Source organism: Poromitra crassiceps, assembly GCF_964638095.1.
Source record: "Poromitra crassiceps genome assembly, chromosome: 14".
NCBI classification, from domain to species: Eukaryota; Metazoa; Chordata; class Actinopteri; order Beryciformes; family Melamphaidae; genus Poromitra; species Poromitra crassiceps.
Window position 1 is genome coordinate 43,034,032 of NC_139633.1, and position 21,304 is coordinate 43,055,335.

A 21,304-nucleotide genomic window follows, 5' to 3' on the forward strand; every position below is an offset into this window, starting at 1 on the left:
TGACCTCTATCTATGACTGATAGCACATAGATAGAGGTCACGTGGAGGCTGGGTTTACCCAGGCTAAGACCGGCCTACCACAATCGACCACATGACACCACAATCGACCACATGACACCACTAAATCTACCTGTTTTATGGCCCAATCAATTATTTTCCCTTTATTTTATTTTTCTTTCTTTCTTTCTTTCTTTCTTTCTTTCTTTCTTTCTTTCTTTCTTTCTTTCTTTCTTTCTTTCTTTCTTTCTGCCCTTCTTTCTGCCCACAGGGCATGTCAACCCACCGGGCAAATGCCCTATATGGCCAGTCCAGCCCTCAGATAGGGCACACTGGACTGAATAACACACGTTGTGCACACTGTAGCAATCTGAGATCTGTCCAGCAGGTGGTAGTGGAGTGTAAGGGAAATGAGGAGGAGAGGAAGGAACTGAATTCAGCAATGCAGAAAGCTAAGCCAAGCTTCACTGTAGGGACCGTACTTGGAAATGCAGCAAGATGAGTATATAATAAATAAATAAATTATTTGAAAGAAACTGGATTAATTGAGATTATTTAAATCGTTTTTCTTTTTGTATGTTTATTTTTCTACCAACGTAATGTCCCACACTCCAGTCCGGTAGGTGGCGGTAAGGTAATTCAGAAAAAGAAGAAGAAGAAGTAGTAGTAGTAGTAGTAGTGCGCAGGCGCTGTTCCTTCCTGTATCTGTCACACACTGCGCATTGCACAGTCCAGACAAGCGGCGACTACAATACATGTATATGAGTCTACAGGCAGGGAAACGACACTTTACATCTGGGAAGAAAACTCCAACGACCCGATAGCAGTCTGTGAGCCAGCAGGTAACGTTAGCCTACTATTACCCTGCCCTGATAACGTTACATGCTGTTCTCCTGCATCAAGGATCCGTCACGCCAGATTCAGAAACCTGGAGCTTTACTGCAGAAGTCGCAGTCTATATATCTGGGACACTCTTCAACTCGGCGTAACGACGTTAAGTTACTTATTCATTCAGGATCACAGGCTATAAGACAGTTTAAACCTTTAGAACTGCTTTAGCAGACCTGCTCGCATAGGAAAACGGGTATAACGTTACGCTAGCGTGACCTAGCATCATGAAGCCATTGTAAAAGTGGAGATGTACATTGTACAGTGTTTGATGGACTTTATACACGCCGGATTTGCCAGAGGACATAACGTTAAATAGTCAAAGCAGGTAAAGTTGTCTTGTAACATTTAACGTTAACATTACAGTTTCCCCCCAGGAGCAATGGCACTTAAACTGCGAGACTGTTTGGACTTTGGGGTCACGCTTTTTAATAGTAGGCTTGCACCTGGCTTTATAGCTAGTGTAGTTAGCATGGTTTAACCAGCTAAAGTTGGCCAGCTGGACTACATTAACACGCAGCTGACTAGCTAACGAACAGCTAACACCGCTTCTAGCTAATGTCAACGTTAATCAACTGTCCGACAGACATGTCTTAACACGGAATGGAAGGCTGCTAACGTTAGCTACTGTGGTTAGCTGTTAGCCTGTTGCAATTGAGTCATAACGTTAGGGCTCAGGCTAGTATCTGGAATGTAGCGTTAGCTAGCTCTATAACAACGCTGTGTTTAAAGTGGGTAGCAAGTGAAAGCGAATGAGTCAGGCTAAACCTAAGGAATAATATGTCTGTAGTAATGACATGTTTAGGCTAGCGTTACATTTGTGTGTGTTAGCAGTTCACAGTCTGCCCGGCGGCTAGCTGTTTCAGCCATTAGCTAGCTAGCTGACGGCTACGTTAGACAACACGCCCCACATGTGACATCATCATCTGAAAGAGATTCAAGTCAAGTCAAGTTTATTTGTATAGCCCTAATTCACAAGCATGTCTCTCAGGACTTCACAGAAAATATGTCTAGCTAAATCTAGCCGACACAACAGTAGCAATTACAGTAGTAATAATAACAAGATTGAACAATGATAGAGAAAGGGAGAGATGCCATGGCGCATGCACAAACAGGAAGTGTCTTTACAAACAGAAGGAACTTTGATTTAGCATTATACAGGGATCAGTGTTGGTAAACAAACTGCTTACTGGGGTCAGCTATAATGTGACCCTATGGAGCCAGCCTTGAGTGTCTCACTCTAGCAGACTGTGCTTTTTACTAAATTAACTTCATTTTAAAAACTGACAACTTTAACAGGACATACATAAGCCACTTTCAGACAAAAATGTTCTAGGGGAAACACTGCACTCAATATTAGAGGTCGACAATATATTGATTTTATATCAATATTGTGCTATGAGAGTAGATATTGTCTTAGATGTAGGGATGGGTACCGTTCACATTTGAACCGATACCTGTACGATACCGGTACCTGGAATTCGGTACGGTACCCAAAACGGTACCATTTTCAGTACTTTACATGCTCTAATAACAAAAATTACAGTTGTAAAAAAAAAAAATCCAAACTTCTCAGAGAGAGCGGTCGGTATTCACTAAAGCAGGGGCACTCAATTAAAATTCAAAGAGGTCCAGATAGAGAAAATGTCCTCAAGCGAAGGTCCGGAACATTGAGCTTGCGTTATGATTCAGTGGCATTGAACTTAGGCTACTTCAATGATTGCAGTAGCCTAATGGTACAATGTCTGTATGTAGTCAACGACTGACTGTTAAATCAAAACAAACATCAACAATGTTTATTTAGTTTTCAGATTTAACTGGATTAATTATAAATAACTAGCCTACACTAATAATAAATACATGTTCTTTTCTCATTTCAAGTAAAATAATGCATTTAGAAATAACACAACAGAGTGCTTTGGAATGTGCATCTTAACACATTGAGTGCCAGCCATTTTTTCAATCCTGTAGGTAAGTTGTGCCAGTTTTTTTTTTGAGGATTCTGGCTCATTTTACAAGAGCCGAGGATTATTTTCTGTTAAGAATTCGTGAACACCAATCATCTAAAAATAACTAATAGAATGTGTGCTTTCTCTGTCTAAAAGAGTTAGTTTGCAGAGTTAGTAGTTATGTAGATATTAGCCGTTGAGTACAGCATGGTTTCAGAGATTTTCAGAGAGTTTGGAGATAAATGGATTTTTAGAACCACCTCACGTGCCTGTGATTATGGGTGCCCTTGTCTCCCACTCTGTGCGCTCTCTCTCTCTCTCTCGCTCTCTCTCTCTCTCTCTATCCTCTCTCTCTCCTCTCTCTCTCTCTCTCTCTCTCTCTCTCTCTCTCTCTCTCTCTCTCTCTCTCTCTCTCTCTCTCTCTCTCTCTCTCTCTCTCTCTCTCTCTCTCTCTCTCTCTCTCTCGAGAGAGAGAGAGTGTGTGTGTCTCCAAACTCCTCCCTCCGTCTGCAGTGCTCTGCTGCTGGGAGTTTGAGCAGCGACTCTCCCTGGCAGCGAGTGTGGATAGGTCTCACTGTCTCTTGGGTTTGAGAGCCCCGATGAACCCCCGTGCGACTCTAGGCTTTATGCTGCTCACCCAGTCCATTTCTGGAACCCCCCACCGCAGCAGCGCGAAGCGTCCCCGCCTACAGTATGAGAATGAGGCTCGTTCGTTTCTGACTGTAAAATCTTTTAATTCCGAATCTCTGTATTCCTGCTTTGCCATAAAATGCTTTGTGCTGGGAGACGAACTGAATTAACTTCTCAGACGCCATTTTTCATTGTGAATAGCAACACTACGGCAGCTCTGGGTGGTCAAACACCTGTCAAAACGATTTCATGGATGCGGAAAAACGCAGAAAATCGAACCTCGTCCGAAAACTTAAATGACGGACGTAATTGTCGGACTCGGTGTGTCAATGATGATTGACACAAATGAGGTCGTATTTTTATTTTTTTCGTGCGTCAATTTCGGACGAAAAAACGGACTCTATGTGCAAGGACCTTAAGTGTTTATTGTTTATTTATGTTTGTTTATTGTTTATTTGCACAAAGAAAATGAATAACAGATAGTACAAGTATCTTAATAAGCTATTATTAAGCTACCGTATACCTATTATAGCTAACTAGTAAGTGCTTATTAAGCTAGCCTACTTTGAATGGTAACAGACAATGACTGTCATTGGTAACAGCCAATAAATGGCGGTCAGCTTACCCATAACCTTCGGATATGGAGACTTAGCCTACCTGTCCACTCGTCTGCATGTTTGAGCTACAACTTGCGCTGTGCCTTGCCGAAATCAAATTGCCTCCAATGCGAGACTGGTGAATGACATGACTATGAAGTTATTAGGGGTGTGCCACCTTAAGCTTAATTTATACTTATTTGAAAGTGTCGCTCAGCACATGGTCGCAGACGAAAAATAAAGTGTCGCTCATGTTGCTGCATTTATGCTTCTCTCCGCGGCGCAACGGTCACGTGATGCTAGAGACAGAGGGAGGCAGAGAACTAGTGCAGTGCAGACAGGCAAGAGAGGGAATGCTGTCAGTGAACCCAAGAGGCAAGATGTAACTGCAGCCGCATATAACGACACACAACCACACAATCACCTCCTCTCTCTCTGTGTTAGGATGACGTCATCATTCCTACTTTGACGTCGTCACCCCGACTATGATGTCATCGATCACTGATGATGTCATGGTTCATAAGTGTCTTTCTTGCCTTTCGCTAGTGATGTCATAGCACAGGTGATGTCATGTCTCTGATGATGTCACAAACGGTATGATGTCATAGCACAGGTGGTGTCATGCTCGGATCTATAAAGGCCTGTTCCAGCAGGCTCTGGCCAGTGATTCATAATCTAAATTAGGATCATACCAGTCTCAAGCAACGTCTGCAACCTGCAACCAACTGTTCCCAAACCCCGAACAGTGCAGCTCCCAGCTTTCAAGCTACCAAGTTCCACAGCACCCCGGCTTCTCCAGACCTACCAAGTTTCCCGTGGTCATCAACTACCCGCGATTAGATCCACACTTCTCACTCCGATCCTGACAGTATGAATCACTCAAAGATGGATCTAGCGGGCAAATCTCTCACCCCAATCAAGGAGGAGGCCCCCAATCACTCTGAAGCGGATCCAGCGGACACACTTCCGCCAGTCAAGGAGGAGGCTCCCGAGACCCCCGTTTCCCCGCCGGCCACGTCAGGCAGTCCACCAGGCGACACCTCCCTGACAGCACTGATTTCTACTATTTCTGGCCTGGGCGCGCGACTCGCGGAGATGCAACGGGAGCAGGCGCTCCTCGATGACATCCTTCGGGACGTAGCTTTCAAGGCTTCCCAAGCCGATGATCGGCACGCCCTCATGGTCGAGGAGAGTCAAGTTCAGGCTTCCAAGGCCGAGGACCTGTACGCCCTCCTGGCAAGACGGCTAGATCATCTCGACCAGGGGGGCATTGCGCAGCCTTCTGCCCTTCCTGCCCCAGCTTCTGGGCGATCAGTCGCCCCAACGCCAGTTACCCGGCCGGTCGCTTCAGCTGACCCACCAGGCGGTCAGCTGGATATCTCCACTCATCCTGATACCTTCACTCATCCTGATGTCTCCACTCGTCCTATCACGTTCGGAGACTTCCATGTCATACTTAAGCACCTAGATCGAAGGCTAGATCGTCTCGATAGAAGGCTAGATCGTCTCGAAGGGCTAGGCCCCCAGGGTGTCACCCCGCAGCCTCTGCAAGACCTCGCACTTGAGTCAAGACGCCTGATTGCCCACCAGGAAAAAGCAATCCAGGCTCTGGCTTCCGCAGCCGCTGATCGGCACGCCCTCTTGATTGGCCGGCTAGATCGTCTCGAAGCCCCAGCTTCCGAGCGCACTGCCGTTCCGGAGGTTTCCAGACCTGCTACTCCCCCGCCCACAGCGGTCGTTGCTTCTAGCTCTGCCTCTCGGCCGCCTCCAGCTGCTAAGGGCATATTCTGGGGGGGAGTTCGCGTCATCCCAGAGCAGGGGCAGCCACATTCGAGTCCCAGCAGCCATCTGTACCGTGATCCGACCGGCAGGGTTCGCATCACACCAGAGGAGAGGCAGCGCCGTTTGGACACCCGGAGCTGCCTGTACTGTGGTCGAGCCGGGCATTACCTCTCCTCCTGCTCCCGGCGTCCAGTAAGTGGTCCCACCGCTCGCCGGCCCGTGGTACTCTCAGTGGATCAAGACTCTACGTGTCCAGCCGAAAGATCTGTACTGTTGGGTAGCGCTCCCTGCAGGACCCAGGAGTGGCAGTATGTCTCCAACCGTCTCAACGAGTTGGAGAGGACTGTCGACCGTCTCATTGGGAAGTTCAATCGCTGCCTGCAGATTGGCCCCGTCCCCCCGCAGGGGGCCTCCGAGTCTACTGGCCCTGAGGCACAACCTGAGGCACAACCTGTGGGCCTGCCCCTCGCCGAGTCTGAACCTGTACCTGAGGCACAACCTGTGGACCTTCCCCTCGCCGAGTCTGAGCCCGTACCCCAGCAGCAGCCAATTCCTGTCCTTGACCAACAACTCATGCTGGACCAACAACTCATGCTGGGAGGCTCCCGTAGTGTCGTCAGCCCTCGGTCAAGAGCAAGAAGAAATAAGAGGCGTTTGAAGGAGGAGACGGTGGGTGACCTCCCCAAACTACAGGTCGGGAGGGCAGGCCTCGCTGTGTCAGATCCCCCTGCGGCTCTGCCTTCGGAGACGGCGGCATTTGACCCTTTTGATGGTCGCCAGCCTCCCATGTTTGGATCGTGCCCCGGGGGATGGCCGGTCCCAGAGGATCCACCGGACCCGGTGGAAGTTCTATCCACGTATCGGTCCATCTATGGCTTCGATATCCTGTGTTAGGGAGGAGCACCTCCACTGTCCTGCACCCCCTTTGGGGCCTGACCACCTGCATCTAACCACCTGCTGAAGAGCACCTCACTCCCTTACACCCCCTTTGGGGCCTAACCACCTGCGTCTAACCACCTGCGGAAGGGCACCTCCACCAGAACCTACGGATTTTTTGTCTCCCAGATGCCATCCTTGATGGCCTCATTGGACGCCAGGTGACGTCCGTTGAGGGGAGGGTACTGTTAGGATGACGTCATCATTCCTACTTTGACGTCGTCACCCCGACTATGATGTCATCGATCACTGATGATGTCATGGTTCATAAGTGTCTTTCTTGCCTTTCGCTAGTGATGTCATAGCACAGGTGATGTCATGTCTCTGATGATGTCACAAACGGTATGATGTCATAGCACAGGTGGTGTCATGCTCGGATCTATAAAGGCCTGTTCCAGCAGGCTCTGGCCAGTGATTCATAATCTAAATTAGGATCATACCAGTCTCAAGCAACGTCTGCAACCTGCAACCAACTGTTCCCAAACCCCGAACAGTGCAGCTCCCAGCTTTCAAGCTACCAAGTTCCACAGCACCCCGGCTTCTCCAGACCTACCAAGTTTCCCGTGGTCATCAACTACCCGCGATTAGATCCACACTTCTCACTCCGATCCTGACACTCTGGGAAGTTGGTCACGGTGTTCTTTGTGATTTTCACGAAGTCATACATCAAGGACATGCTGATAAAAATACCGGGAGGCGGGGACACGCTCATTAATTTCATTTCAGTGAAAACTAAAACATGGAAGTCGCGCGTGCCCGTCTATATAGCCAATCAGACTTGCGCGACATTATGTGACGTAGTCAGCGACACTAGACATTTCACCAGGTAGCAGACGCTGCTCGCAGACACTTGAAAGTGTCGACTCAAGTCCTCATTTCTGTCGGCGACCGTTTCAAAAGTGTCGGCAGACGAAGCATAAATTGGGCTTTAGGCACCTCACGATTCGATTCGATTACGATTAAGGGTGCTACGATTCGATTATTAAACGATTATTACGATTATTACGATTAATCACGATTTTCGATGTATCTTTTTCACCAAACAGGATTTTTTTTAAGCAAGGTGATTGATGATTGATTGATTTTTATTTATGGATATAGAGAAGACAATTTACAAAAGAAAATTCCAAAGGATAACATGTTAAAGTGAGAACACTTATTTCCAACATGGTCCCTGCTGTTGTAGGACAGAACGCACAACACATAACATGTAAAAAGTCAGTCATATCAATATACAATTTCTAATCAATATACCATTTCTTATCCGTAACCAGACACCTAAAATCATTAAAACAAATAACAAAACAAAAACATGAAAATCGGCAACAATTTCAGAGAACCAAATCCAAGAACAAAAACAACAATATCACGAATTAAAAACACTGTTTTGCTGGCGGCAAAACCTGTCCTCTAGCTAGCCACTTTACTCCAAAGATGATCCCCGACCTGCCTTCTAAAGACACCTCTCGACTCTGACAGCTTGATACCTAGGGGAAGGCTGTTCCACAGCAAGGACCCAGTATAAAAAAAGGAGCTTCGAGCTGCTACACTATTCACTCGTGGTACCTTGCATGAGCGCACACTAGCCCTGGTGTTGTGACCATGCTGGGTATGGACCATTGTTATCTGTGAGCCCAGATACATGGGGGCAGTACCATTGATGATGTTATACATAATGGTTTAGCTTTAGCTGTTCAATCCTAAACTCAACAGGCAACATACCCACCTTTTTGAATTCGTTTCCACCTACATGTGTCCTAGGAGGAACATTCAGTGAATAACGAATTATATTATTTTGCATAACCTGCAACTTCTTCTGTAATTTCATGTTCAGACCACTGTACCAAGCTGAACAGGCAAAATCAAAGTGGCACTGTATCAGTGCTGTTACAAGGAGTTTTTTAATAGTAATATCAAACTGCCTTGTTCTGCGATACAGAAACTTGAGTTTACTGGCACTTTTTGATAGTATTTTCTCAGCAGTAGCCTCTCCTGAGAGAGACTGATCCAGAGTGATCCCAAGGTACGTAACACAAGCCTGTGAGACGATTTCAGTACCTTCACATGTAACCTTTATCTTGCTTGACTTCTGCAGCCTACGCTTAGTGGCGAACAGAATTGACTCAGTTTTGCCTAAGTGCAGTGACAATTTGTTGTCAATGAGCCACTCCCTTACATTTTCTAACTCCCTACTAAGAGTGATCTCAATATCATGGATATCTTTCCCAGACACTAGTAGGGAAGAGTCATCAGCATACAAAATAAGTTTACATTTTACTGCCGCTAATATATAGGTATATTTGTCAGTATCCATTAATTAAAGTAAACAAACAAATGTACCTCCATTATCTTCATTTGCGACTGAAGTCCACGCATCACATGTTACAGCCACCCTGCATGCTTTCTTCAGTGATTCCAGTTTCCAGTACTTCGGTTTTGGTCTCGTTTTACAGTTAAGGAACTGCTTTCCGGGCGAAATACCGTATTTTTTGCAAATAAAGCTTTTTTTTTTTTTTTTTTGCAATTTTTTGCAAATCGATAATCGAACATTGTGAATCGATTTTAATCGTCACGTGACTCATCGCGATGCATCTAAAAAAAGATTAATCGGCACACCCCTAGAAGTTATGGTTTGCGATGGCTGTCTGAGGGAACAAGATGTGCATGAAAACTCACCCTTTTCCACTAACTATTAGAACATATTAGCCACACTTAAATTTTTTATGTTTTGTTTTGTTATGTTACAGTATGTTTGGTAGAGCTTTTCCCTAGCCCCACCCCTTTCCTGACAACACCCCTTCCCACCTCCCACATACACTCCCCCCCGATACACCTGTCCATGCCCCCTACCCACCTCTCGAATCCAGACTCTCTACGACCTTCCTATCCCTAGCAAAGGACTCTTTTCCCTAGCCCCGCCCCCTCCATTGAGCCGACCCGGATCAGATCCACTCCAAAATGTAATGGGTTCTTCCTTGGCCCATGCTACACCCTTCCACCAAGTTTCATGAAAATCGGCCCAGTAGTTTTGCCGTAATCCTCCTGCTAACAAACGGTCAGACAAACGGCACCGAAAACATCACCTCCTTTGTGGAGACAATGCCAATTTTGAGAATGTTCCACTACTGGGATTTTCTGGGATTTTCAGTATGTTAAATTGGAAGGTTTCAAGAGCTGAATACAACACAAATAATTTCTGTGTTGCTCCCACACTGGGCTGCGTTTCGCTCTTTTGTTGCTAGCACTAGCAGGCACGCTCATCTTGCTATTTTTGCTATGTGGTCTCTCAGTTCGTTTCCTGAATCTCAGTCCAGTGTGACTACTTCCTCATGTGACCGCTCCTTCTATTGTTTGCGTGAGGTAGCCTATGCTGTCTGCTGGACTGGTGTAATAACACAAGTGTACGCTCTGGACATTGCGGTGATACATACAACCATGGATGTACCATGGAGGCAGGCTCCGCCAATTCTAACAGCTGGTAGCAGCAAGTCTATTAATAATGCAGCTATTTCATAAAAAAAAGATGAAATTATGCAAACGTTTCCCCTCAAAGCGATCACTTCTGGCCCATATAATAGTGTGGCAGTGTGTTTATGTTGAGAGACGCTGCGCCCTGTGTGTATTTTAGTGATAGGATAGGACTACGGTTGTCACGATTAGGGCTGGGTATCGTTCAAAATTTTTCGATATCGATACCGTTTCGATACTTGAATTTCGATACCGGTTCCTGAACGATACTTTTTTCGATACCAATTTTTAGAAAAATCCATTTGAACAAAAATAAAACTGCATTACACATTGAAATTATTTTACAAATCTTTAGTTTTCCCCCCATCTTAAGTTTTACAGCAGAAAAAAATAAAACCTACTGTATTTAACATAACTTTGTCTAAACTTATTGCTGTCCCTACAAAAAATATTGGAGTACTACAAAGGAAAGAAATGTAAAACAAATAAATCAGTGGAATAGTTTTCAGTGCAAAACAGAGAGTTGCAAATTGGTGTTTAATGCTCACTGATGCAACAGAACTCTATTCTTGTCCAAACTGATGAGATGGATCCACTTCATGCATGGAAGACTAGTTGAGCATTGACTAGCCTATCAATAATGGCACAAAGTGAATCCCATTTATATTCAACAAACTATCATGACATCAGCGTTTGTTAACGAGTTGCTAAAAATACATAATGGGTGATAACTGCCCGCTTGCACATAACGTTAACGCTAATTAATGAAACATCTAACGCTAGCGTTGCAGATCAGTGTTTAATGCTCACTGCTGCAACAGAACGTCATTCTTGTCCAATCTGACGAGACAGCTCCACTTCATGCATTCACTTACTAGCCTATCAATATAAATGAATCGCATTTACATTCAACAAACTATCATGACATCAGCGTTTGTTAACGAGTTGCTAAAAATACACAATGCCCGCTTGCGCATAACGTTACGGCGGCAATTAATTAAACGATCTAATGCTAGCGACAACTCACAGCCAGATGCATGGATTTGTCAGACTGAGGGATCTGATAACCAACAATCATCAACATCAACAACAATTTGCGGTAAGCTGACCCACCTCGCGATTATTTCTCTTGTCTGTGGAAACCAGTCCTTGTTGTTTCTGTTTTTTTCCCTGCATTTCATCATCTTCGCTATATGGTACTCCAGGATAGGATCCTAGCTTGAGTGGCTAACTTCTTGTATACTATATCCGCACCGCACGCCTGGCTCACAACAAACACACCGGCTAAAGTGGGCGTAACGTTTCTTGCATGCCTCTACATGACAGCCAATCACCAGCCGTATTAGAGCGCGGTGTGCAAGCATGTCGCATGCTTATAGGCTCAATGACGCTGTTTTGTTTTGGTATCGAAAATTGGTATCGTTTGACAAGGGAGGCTTCGATACCCCTTAGTATCAATGCTTTCATTTCGGTGCCAAGTAAGTATCGAAACTTGATACCCAGCCCTAATCACGATACCAACATTTAGACTTCGATACCGATACTAAGTTTAGTATCACGATACTGATACGATACTCGATACAGATACGATACTCGATACCTAATGGATAAGAAACAGAATGTCCACAAGGTTGATCACATTCACAAATTCAAGGTTTAGTAAAACCCTTAACTCATTCATGGCCAGTTTAGGACTGCCAATATTTAGCACAGGCCAAAGATTTTCATAATTGTTGGTCATCTTTCAAGACCCACAGTAAATTATCTATTAGCACCAGAGTGATTTGCAATACCTCAAAATGAAGATGTACGTCTCTGGGTTCACCAGGAAAAAAAAGTGAGCTTTTAGCATGTTCTGTACTCTACTTATAGCCATTTATATACACCCTGTTTTCACCAAAAAGGTCTCTCTGAGAAAAGAAATTGCAGAAAATGGCATTTTTGTACAGCACACAATCTCAGGCAGAACTCGCTCTCAATTCTTTTATTTTGAACTGTATTGACATCAGACATGTAAATATTATTCGTTATGACACAAATGACAAAAAAATAAATATATATATATATATATATATATATATATACATGAAGTGCTTTACATTCAACAATACAGTTTACTCAGTGTGAGTGAGTGTGCAGACAGACAGACAGACAGACAGACAGACAGACAGACAGACACACACACACACACACACACACACACACACACACACACACACACACACACACACACACACCCAGAGAGAGAGAGAGAGAGTTCTGTCCATCGCACCTCCTTCCAAGGGAACACTATTGATCGCCCCGCAAATTAGCATAGGAGGGGAACACCCATCTGGTCTGAGATCAGCGTCTAGCCTCCTCTGCCTCGCATCGTTTTCCTCCTCTCATTCGGGCTGGGACGAATGCTGCGACACAGGAACGGGTCGGGCTTGGCTTTGGGACCAGGCACTGGAACCGGATCGATCATGTTCGTCACGGGTTTGACTACTGCGAACAATCCAGGTTCGCCCTGCAGCGAGCAGTGCAGCGCGCCGAGGGGCGTTTCAATGGCGTTTCTCCTCTCTACAAGGAAGCGCGTTTCTCTGTTTTTCCTCCTGCTAATTTCAAAACAACAGCTGCGCTATGTGTTTGATCGCGGGTTGTCGGCTTGCCTTTGAGGCAGGGACCTGATACTATGTCACAGGCTGGGGAAGTGTTTGAACTACGCGCTGCACTAATAAAAACAAAAACACGTCAAACACGTCATTGGCGGGGAGGGCTATTTCTGATAACACGTCAAAGACGTCTTTGGCGGTGAATGAGTTAACAGTCACTGTGTGATTGAAGGACACCTTTTGAAATGTGTCTCTCTGGTGTTAGAAGACCACCATATTAACTGAATGTTTCTGTGTTAGAAGAATAACGCCATATTAACTGAATGGCTCTCTGTGTTACAATGCCCATAATGTAGGCCAGTGGTTCCCAAATGGTGTGCCTAGTCACACTGGTGTGCCTTAGGACAAGTCCAGGTGTGCCTTGGGATTTTGCATTATTGCAATTGCAAATATAGCCTAAAACTATACAAAAAGTGGGTGTGTTGCTGCTTTGATGTAGTAATTTTGCAAAGTTTCAAATTAATTGCTAGAGTAATACATTTTGTTAAATTAATGATTTGACATTACTAAATAAAAAAACATTGAGAGACTTTGCACCGATAGTCTTAGGCTATATACTGTAGGTGTGCCTTGAGATTCTGTTGTGCCATTTGGTGTGCCATGGACACAAAAAGTTTGTAAACCACTGATGTAGGCTGTATCTCTTAATACAATGTTTCTCTTTACACTCTTTACACATGATATAGCCATGTACATTGCACTCTTCACAACATCCTGTGATATCAGTCAATGTTTGAGACAGGTCCTTTGCCTGTCTCATTGAAAATAGAAACACAATAGAAAAATATGAACTGTATCACTGGCACAGCACACTGTAGGGATATGTAAGATGGCTCAGACTGAAAAGTTATTAGTGTGTGTGTCCAGTAACACACGATAACATAGTAAGGGTAACCCAGGTTATTTATTTTGTTGTGACACATTACAGATGTCACTCAAAGGCCACACTCGCGTGCTTTACCGACGGCTCCTGAACGCGTCATGTGCAGGAGGCAGACTGGAGAGAGGATGCAGCTGTGTTTAGTGTTTGTCGCTTTAATCTTCATAACAGCGGCTCATTACCCGCTGTACACAACGCGCACCAGTTCTGCACAAGCACTCGTGGGTCTCTCCTCCTTTTACAGACTCTCTCACTAATCTCACCGCTGTTTACATGCTTTTCAGATCGGCTAGCTAACACGCTAGTTATACTTAGCTCAGCTGTTAGCTACACAGCTTAGCTCTCTCCCTCTCGGTAACATGTTCATGTTCGTTACGCATAACATTCATGTATATTTGCTGGAATGGGAGACGTCTCCCGCTAGTGTTGATGTCCAGTGTGATGGCAGAGACACTGGGAAATGTGTGTTTGTTTATTTGTTGCGTCGCGTCTAACATTAATTAGATGAGGAAACAAAATAAAAATAATAAAAAATAATCTGCATTATGGAAAAACATGGAAAAATTGAAGATTTCATTGTTTTTGCCCCATCTAGACCGCATAAAACCAGGTCTACCGGTAGTTCAAAGACTATTACACTTATACCTTTCAAATCTATTACACTTATACCTTTCAAATCGGTTCTAGATTACCAAGGGGACCCTACACTCTCACCAAGAAATACTTTAAGATTTGTGAGACTTTTATCATGGTATGAGCACACTTGAACATTAGACCCGGGGGAATGGCAGCCATCTTGGATTTGAGGCCAAATCCGCTTTCCCTCCACATCTGACAATAAACCTTATGGTATTCACTCACTATGTGTGAAATTTCACGTTTCTCTCAAAGTGCACAATTATTGTGCTTATGCGCTCTACTAATATAGTGGGGTCCATGTAAATGTCGATGTAATAACTGTCAGTAAAATGTCCAATAAGATGTGGTTATTTTAATATTTTCAGATTTATTTTATAAATCTGTATCTTTGGGTTGTGGACTGTTGGTCAGAACAAAAGAAGACATTTGAGGATGTCATCTTGGGCTTCAGGGGGAAAAGTGATAGTCATCTTTCGCTATTTTGTGACATGTTCTAGAAGCAAACGATTAGTGGAGAAAAGAATGGAGACATTATTTGGAATGGAGACATTATTTGATCATGTAAATGAGCGTTAGTTCCAGCCCTAAACTGGATGTGAAAGCGATGTCTGTGATATGTCCCTCCTCAGCTACCATGGTGGGCGAGCGCCGCAATGGGAACCTGTTGGTGCAGCTGGGCTCCAAGCTGCAGGCCTTCCCCGAGGAGCTGATCCGCACACGGCGCACGCACGACGGCCAGACAGAGTACCTGATCCTCTGGTCCCTGCTCAGCCTGGAAGACAGCCCCGGGCCAGCGGGCAGCACAGGCTCCGGGTAGGCTTGGACCATATGGCCAAAATCTATATCACCATAATATACTTCTCATTTCAGTCGATACGGTAATTATTACGATATTAGTCAATTTAGAGTGTTAACTCTATAAATGCCAGGGGAAAAACTAATGCTGGGCGATATAGCAAAAAAATGGTGCTTAAACACTAGGGATGCACCGATGTGAACGTTTTGGCCGATACCGATAACCCATATTAACATTGCTGGTATGGCCGATAACCGATATTTACCGATGTCGATATGATCTGTATAAAAACACATTTCTATGATAACATTGTGTACATACTGAAAAACACATGTAGACACTGAATTTGAAAAGGTTATGCATTTCTTTATTTCCAAAACTTTTGGAAAAGCCCATAAATCATAGATTTATCAAAGATTTTCCTCTCAATGGGAACATTTTGGCTGATACAGATAACCGATATTAACATTGCAACATCGGACAGATGCCGATATGTTAAAAAATGAACATCTGCCGATACCAATATGATTGATGATACCAATATATCGTGCATCCCTATTAAACACAGCAAACTCAACTGGGACACTGAGCGACTTTAAACAAACGCACATTCAAACGACAAGCACAGACACTTTACTGTTGTGAAAACTTTGACAAAGACGAAACTATCCATTCTTTCCTATTTTCAACCCAATGTGAGTACAATGTGTTCAAGTGAATTCAACTTGTGTGTTTCTATGAAGTAGCTCTGTTATGAGCAAAGTTAGCCTGCTGTGTTTCTGCCTCTCCACCATGTTGACTTTTTCTGACCATGGGGAACAATGAATTCTGTTTTTTTTTTTACAACCTGGACCTTATTTCCAGCTGGATTTGTGTTTTACAAGTCAGCTGAACAGAATGTTCTTAAAATAAAGCATTATAGAGCTAGAACGGCCCGCGCAACAGCCTGAAACAGAGGCCGTAGGGGGCACCTGCATAGCGTACATTTAGGGTAAATAGCTCATTTTCTGCCACGCAGCGGCTCATATCCTTATTATATCATAGAGAGTGTTGTAGTCAAGTCACTATATGTCGAGGTCACGTCGAGTCCCCAGTGTTAAGAGTAGGGATGCACCGATCCACATTTTTTGACTTCCGATCCGATTCCGATACCTGAATTTGGATATCTGCCAATACCGATATATGCCGATACCAATATTTTTCTTAAATATACAGTATAGGCAAAGATTTGGCCAATTAAATATTTTTTTTAAATATACCTTGCAAAAAGCAGACAAAATTAAGAAAATATACAAGGCAAAGAAGGATACTATTATACATGGGCAAATTACGGCCAATTGCAAAAAAAAAAAATTGAATTAGTGCCAATATCGGCTATCGATATCGGATCGGATCGCCCCCATCCCTAGTTAAGAGGGCACAAACAAATAAAAGCTCATTGAGTGAAATAAGAGGATTTGGAGGCAATAAATACAGAACATGACTTTCCAATTAGAAAAAAATTACATGAAAAACATCAATCATCCGCATTCTTTTTTAACAAACATTTGAAGTTTTAAATTCAATTAAAAATATATCGTTGTTATTGAGGCGTAAATGTATTTGTCCACCTGTAGCTCCGGAGGAGGGGGGTCGACGTCGGGGGAGAATAAGACAGAGAACATTCTGATGTGGATGTCGACAGAGGACGTGTATGCTAACTGCCCCACCCTGCTGGGCAAGAGGAAGACGGACAGCCAGCGCCCCCTGCTGCCCGGCCAGCATGACGAAGACCAGGCTGGAGCCGCGAGCGGGGGCCCGCGCACCCCTGGAGAGTTCCCCACAGACGCCACCTTCGATGAGGCGGGGCTGTCCGAAATGAAGGTAACCATACTTTTAAACGTAAACTAAAAACCCATCTTTACAACCTGAGTGAATTCTAAATCTCGAAGTAAATTTTTTACCTCTTGACGTTTTGTCATTGATTGATTGATTGATTGTAGGAGGACGTGAAGAACCTGGTGCGGCGTGCCAGGAAGCAGATGGGGAAGAAGAGTGAGTTTTCCATCAGCATCACGCACATCATCCACGTGCTGAGCGCCTACGCCAGCATCGGCTCTCTGGTGGGCGTGTTCAAAGAGACGGGTGCCCTGGACCTGCTGATGGAGCTGCTGTGCAACAAGGAGCGCAGCACGCGACGCAGCGCAGGCAAGATGCTGCGCGCACTGGCCTCCCACGACGCAGGTAACACACACACACACACACACACACACACACATGCTGCACACACTGACCTCGTGGGGGAGTTGGTGCTGAGGTAGATCTGGGTGTCAACATGGGCATAGCAGCAGTGGAAGTCAAGGTTGAAGTTGCAGAGAATCTGACTGATAGGGAGGATGTAGATCTGATAGGGAGGATGTAGATCTGATAGGGAGGATGTAGATCTGATAGGGAGGATGTAGATCTGATAGGGAGGATGTAGCTCTGATTGGGAGGATGTAGATCTGATTGGGAGGATGTAGATCTGATAGGGAGGATGTAGATCTGATTGGGAGGATGTAGATTAGGAGAATCTGACTGATAGGGAGGATGTAGATCAGGGGTTTTCAAAGTTTGAGGCTGTGGGCCTCCCCTCAACGTAGGGACAAAGCCCCCCCTTCCCCCGTTTGTGAATTCTTAGATGCCTATGGGTAGGGTTGGCACGATGGACGATGGCATCGACCATCGTGATTGGTCGACCCCCCATCAACCTCTGAGCCTTCTACATCGGATCATCGTGATTAATTATCTGTTCGAAAATAAATTTGTGCCGTTTTAATAATAAAAAATACCAAGTCCACTTAACGTGACGCGTGGGGGACGCGCCGGCGGCATTAAACGAGCGCGCCCAGTTCAGACTCAGAGAAGCCTCCCCTCCCTCTCCTCCGCTCTAGTGCTTCTCTGCACTGGGAGCGCTTGTTTAATGTCGCCGGGGCGTCCCCCGCGCATGAGAAGTCAGTTATTTTGTTGTGAAAACTTTTAAGACAAAGGAGAAACTTCACATTCTTTCCTGTTTTCAACCCAAAGTGAGTACAAGTCTTCAACTGTGAATTTAACTCGCCTGTTTCCAAAGTGAAAGTTGAAGTCGCTCACAGCAGCAGCCTCAACGCGAGACTCATCAGTCTGAATGACTGATCAGTCTCGCGTTGAGGCTACAGCAGCAGCTGTGTTTCTCTCTCAACTCTCCTCGTCAAATCGCTCTCATTAGGTTCAAAAGCCCACGTGAATCTAACGTTATATCAGCCAGTAATTCAGTCAGTTTACTGCCAGCTAGTTAAATTCAACACACACACATTGTTGGTGAGGACCTGTAACATTAACGTTTTGTTATTTGCGCCGTTCAAATTGCTGGTAGTGAGAGCCACTGCTTCAATCAGTCGCCTGGCTCTGTGCTGTTAGCACAGAGGCTAATAGTAGCCTATCGAAGTCCGCTGGTCTCCGCGAAGAGCTCAGCTGTCCAGTTGTTAATGAACGCATTGCAATGAATGGCATTACTGCACCGCAGCGACTTCATAAATTATTAATTATTCCCCCCGCCAATGACGATGCCATCATGGAGCACGATGGTTCACTGTGGATTAATCACGATGGATAATTTAGTGACATCGCACAACCCTACCTATGGGGTCATGATTATGTTATTTGATCCCAATGGATCTCAACAATTGAGACAAGATTTCTGACTATTAAAAAAAGGTATGTCTGAAGGCAAGGCATTTATTTGTATCTGACTCTGGGAAAGTGGGAGAAATGGTAACATTCCCAAATACTAGAATCAGAATCGGCTTTATTGGCCAAGTATGTCACATACAAGGAAATTGGCTCCGGTTTGCATTAGCTCTCAATGTGCTCTCACTCAAAAGAACAGTCTGAGACGGGCAAGAGTAACAAGCAAAAGATAGTTAAACATTTACATGAACTGCTATATACAATTCAACAATAATAGGTGTATAAACAAAAGCGCCTATTTTTGAATATGTGTATGGAAGGACTGTATGTACAGTATATATGAATGTATATATGCTTAAATAAACTAGCTACGTATAAATAAGCTGTATACATGCTGTAAACAATCAGGTATCAGGTATTGCACAGTATTTACCAGTTCTTTACCGTTCAATGTGAAGGAGGCTTTGGGTCAGATATTGCACAGATATTACTCAGTAAAATGTATTTCAAGTTGTGTGTGTGTGTGGTGTGCATTTCCCCCCCACAGTGAACATATACAAGCAGAGGGGGGATTATATCCACAGTAAACATATACAAGCAGAGGGGGGTTATATACACAGTAAACATATACAAGCAGAGGGGGGTTATATACACAGTAAACATATACAAGCAGAGGGGGGTTATATACACAGTAAACATATACAAACAGAGGGGGGTTATATACACAGTAAACATATACAAGCAGAGGGGGGTTATATACACAGTAAACATATACAAGCAGAGGGGGGTTATATACACAGTAAACATATACAAGCAGAGGGGGGTTATATACACAGTAAACATATACAAGCAGAGGGGGTTATATACACAGTAAACATATACAAACAGAGGGGGGTTATATACACAGTAAACATATACAAGCAGAGGGGGGTTATATACACAGTAAACATATACAAGCAGAGGGGGGTTATATACACAGTAAACATATACAAGCAGAGGGGGGTTATATACACAGTAAACATATACAAGCAGAGGGGGGGTTATATACACAGTAAACATATACAAACAGAGGGGGGTTATATACACAGTAAACATATACAAGCAGAGGGGGTTATATACACAGTAAACATATACAAACAGAGGGGGGTTATATACACAGTAAACATATACAAGCAGAGGGGGGTTATATACACAGTAAACATATACAAACAGAGGGGGGTTATATACACAGTAAACTTATACAAGCAGAGGGGGTTATATACACAGTAAACATATACAAACAGAGGGGGGTTATATACACAGTAAACATATACAAGCAGAGGGGGGTTATATACACAGTAAACATATACAAGCAGAGGGGGGTTATATACACAGTAAACATATACAAACAGAGGGGGGTTATATACACAGTAAACATATACAAACAGAGGGGGGTTATATACACAGTAAACATACAAACAGAGGGGGTTATATACACAGTAAACTTATACAAGCAGAGGGGGGTTATATACACAGTAAACATATACAAACAGAGGGGGGTTATATACACAGTAAACATATACAAACAGAGGGGGGTTATATACACAGTAAACGTATACAAGCAGAGGGGGGGTTATATACACACTACATGTAGTTGTTTATTTTAATTATGGATCATAACACAATGCAATTCCAAATGCACTTTTATTTTAAAAGTAGCCACACAGTGAGAAAAAAGAAAGTGAGAAAAAATAAATCATGTATTGCGGAAAAAAGTGATGCATCGATTTAAGATGCATCGATAATCGTAATCGAATCGTAGCCCTCTGAATCGTAATCGAATCGTGAGGTCAGTGAAGATTCACAGCCCTAATATTGATACTGTTGCAAATTAGTATTGTATCAGTTTAAAATGTTTAGTATTGATACTTATCGATACTATCGATACCTGTTGCAAATGAGTATTGTATCCGTTTCAAATTTTTAGTATTGACTTTTTCGATACTATCGATAATTTTGACAACCCTACCTCTTAGCCGTTGTAAAATCACTGTAAACCACTGCCTCATGGGGCTTATTGCTTTTATAAAAGGGTTGCTACATATAGCCTACCTGCTCAGGTTTGAGCTACATGTAGCCTACCTGCTCAGGTTTGAGCTACATGTAGCCTACCTGCTCAGGTTTGAGCTACATGTAGCCTACCTGCTCAGGTTTGAGCAACAAAAAAAAGCAATATTGATAGCAAATAATTGTTCTTCCGCCAAGCTATGTAGTCCTTCAAGCCTTCGCACGTCATCAGATACGCCGATACAGTGCAAGTTACGCCACTGCACTGAGTGGTGTTTTGAGGCTGACCAACTTTGTTACAGGCAGAGGGGACAATTCAAAGGTCTCTGCTTTAGCTAACATGGCACAGTGATACT

General features: G+C 44.0%; 1 protein-coding gene across 3 annotated transcripts in view; it reads left to right on the forward strand.

Moving 5' to 3' along the window:
- Positions 1–732: 732 nt before the first annotated feature.
- cul9 (cullin 9) overlaps positions 733–21,304 on the forward strand; it is a 162,890-nt gene continuing 142,318 nt past the window's right edge. For all 3 annotated transcript variants that reach the window (XM_083650545.1, XM_083650546.1, XM_083650547.1), the window contains exons 1-4: positions 733–839; positions 15,049–15,232; positions 16,832–17,078; positions 17,198–17,438. In XM_083650545.1, the coding sequence (XP_083506671.1) occupies positions 15,054–15,232; positions 16,832–17,078; positions 17,198–17,438 (667 nt within the window). In that variant the 5' untranslated portion in view covers positions 733–839; positions 15,049–15,053. The remainder of the gene's footprint in view (positions 840–15,048; positions 15,233–16,831; positions 17,079–17,197; positions 17,439–21,304) is intronic.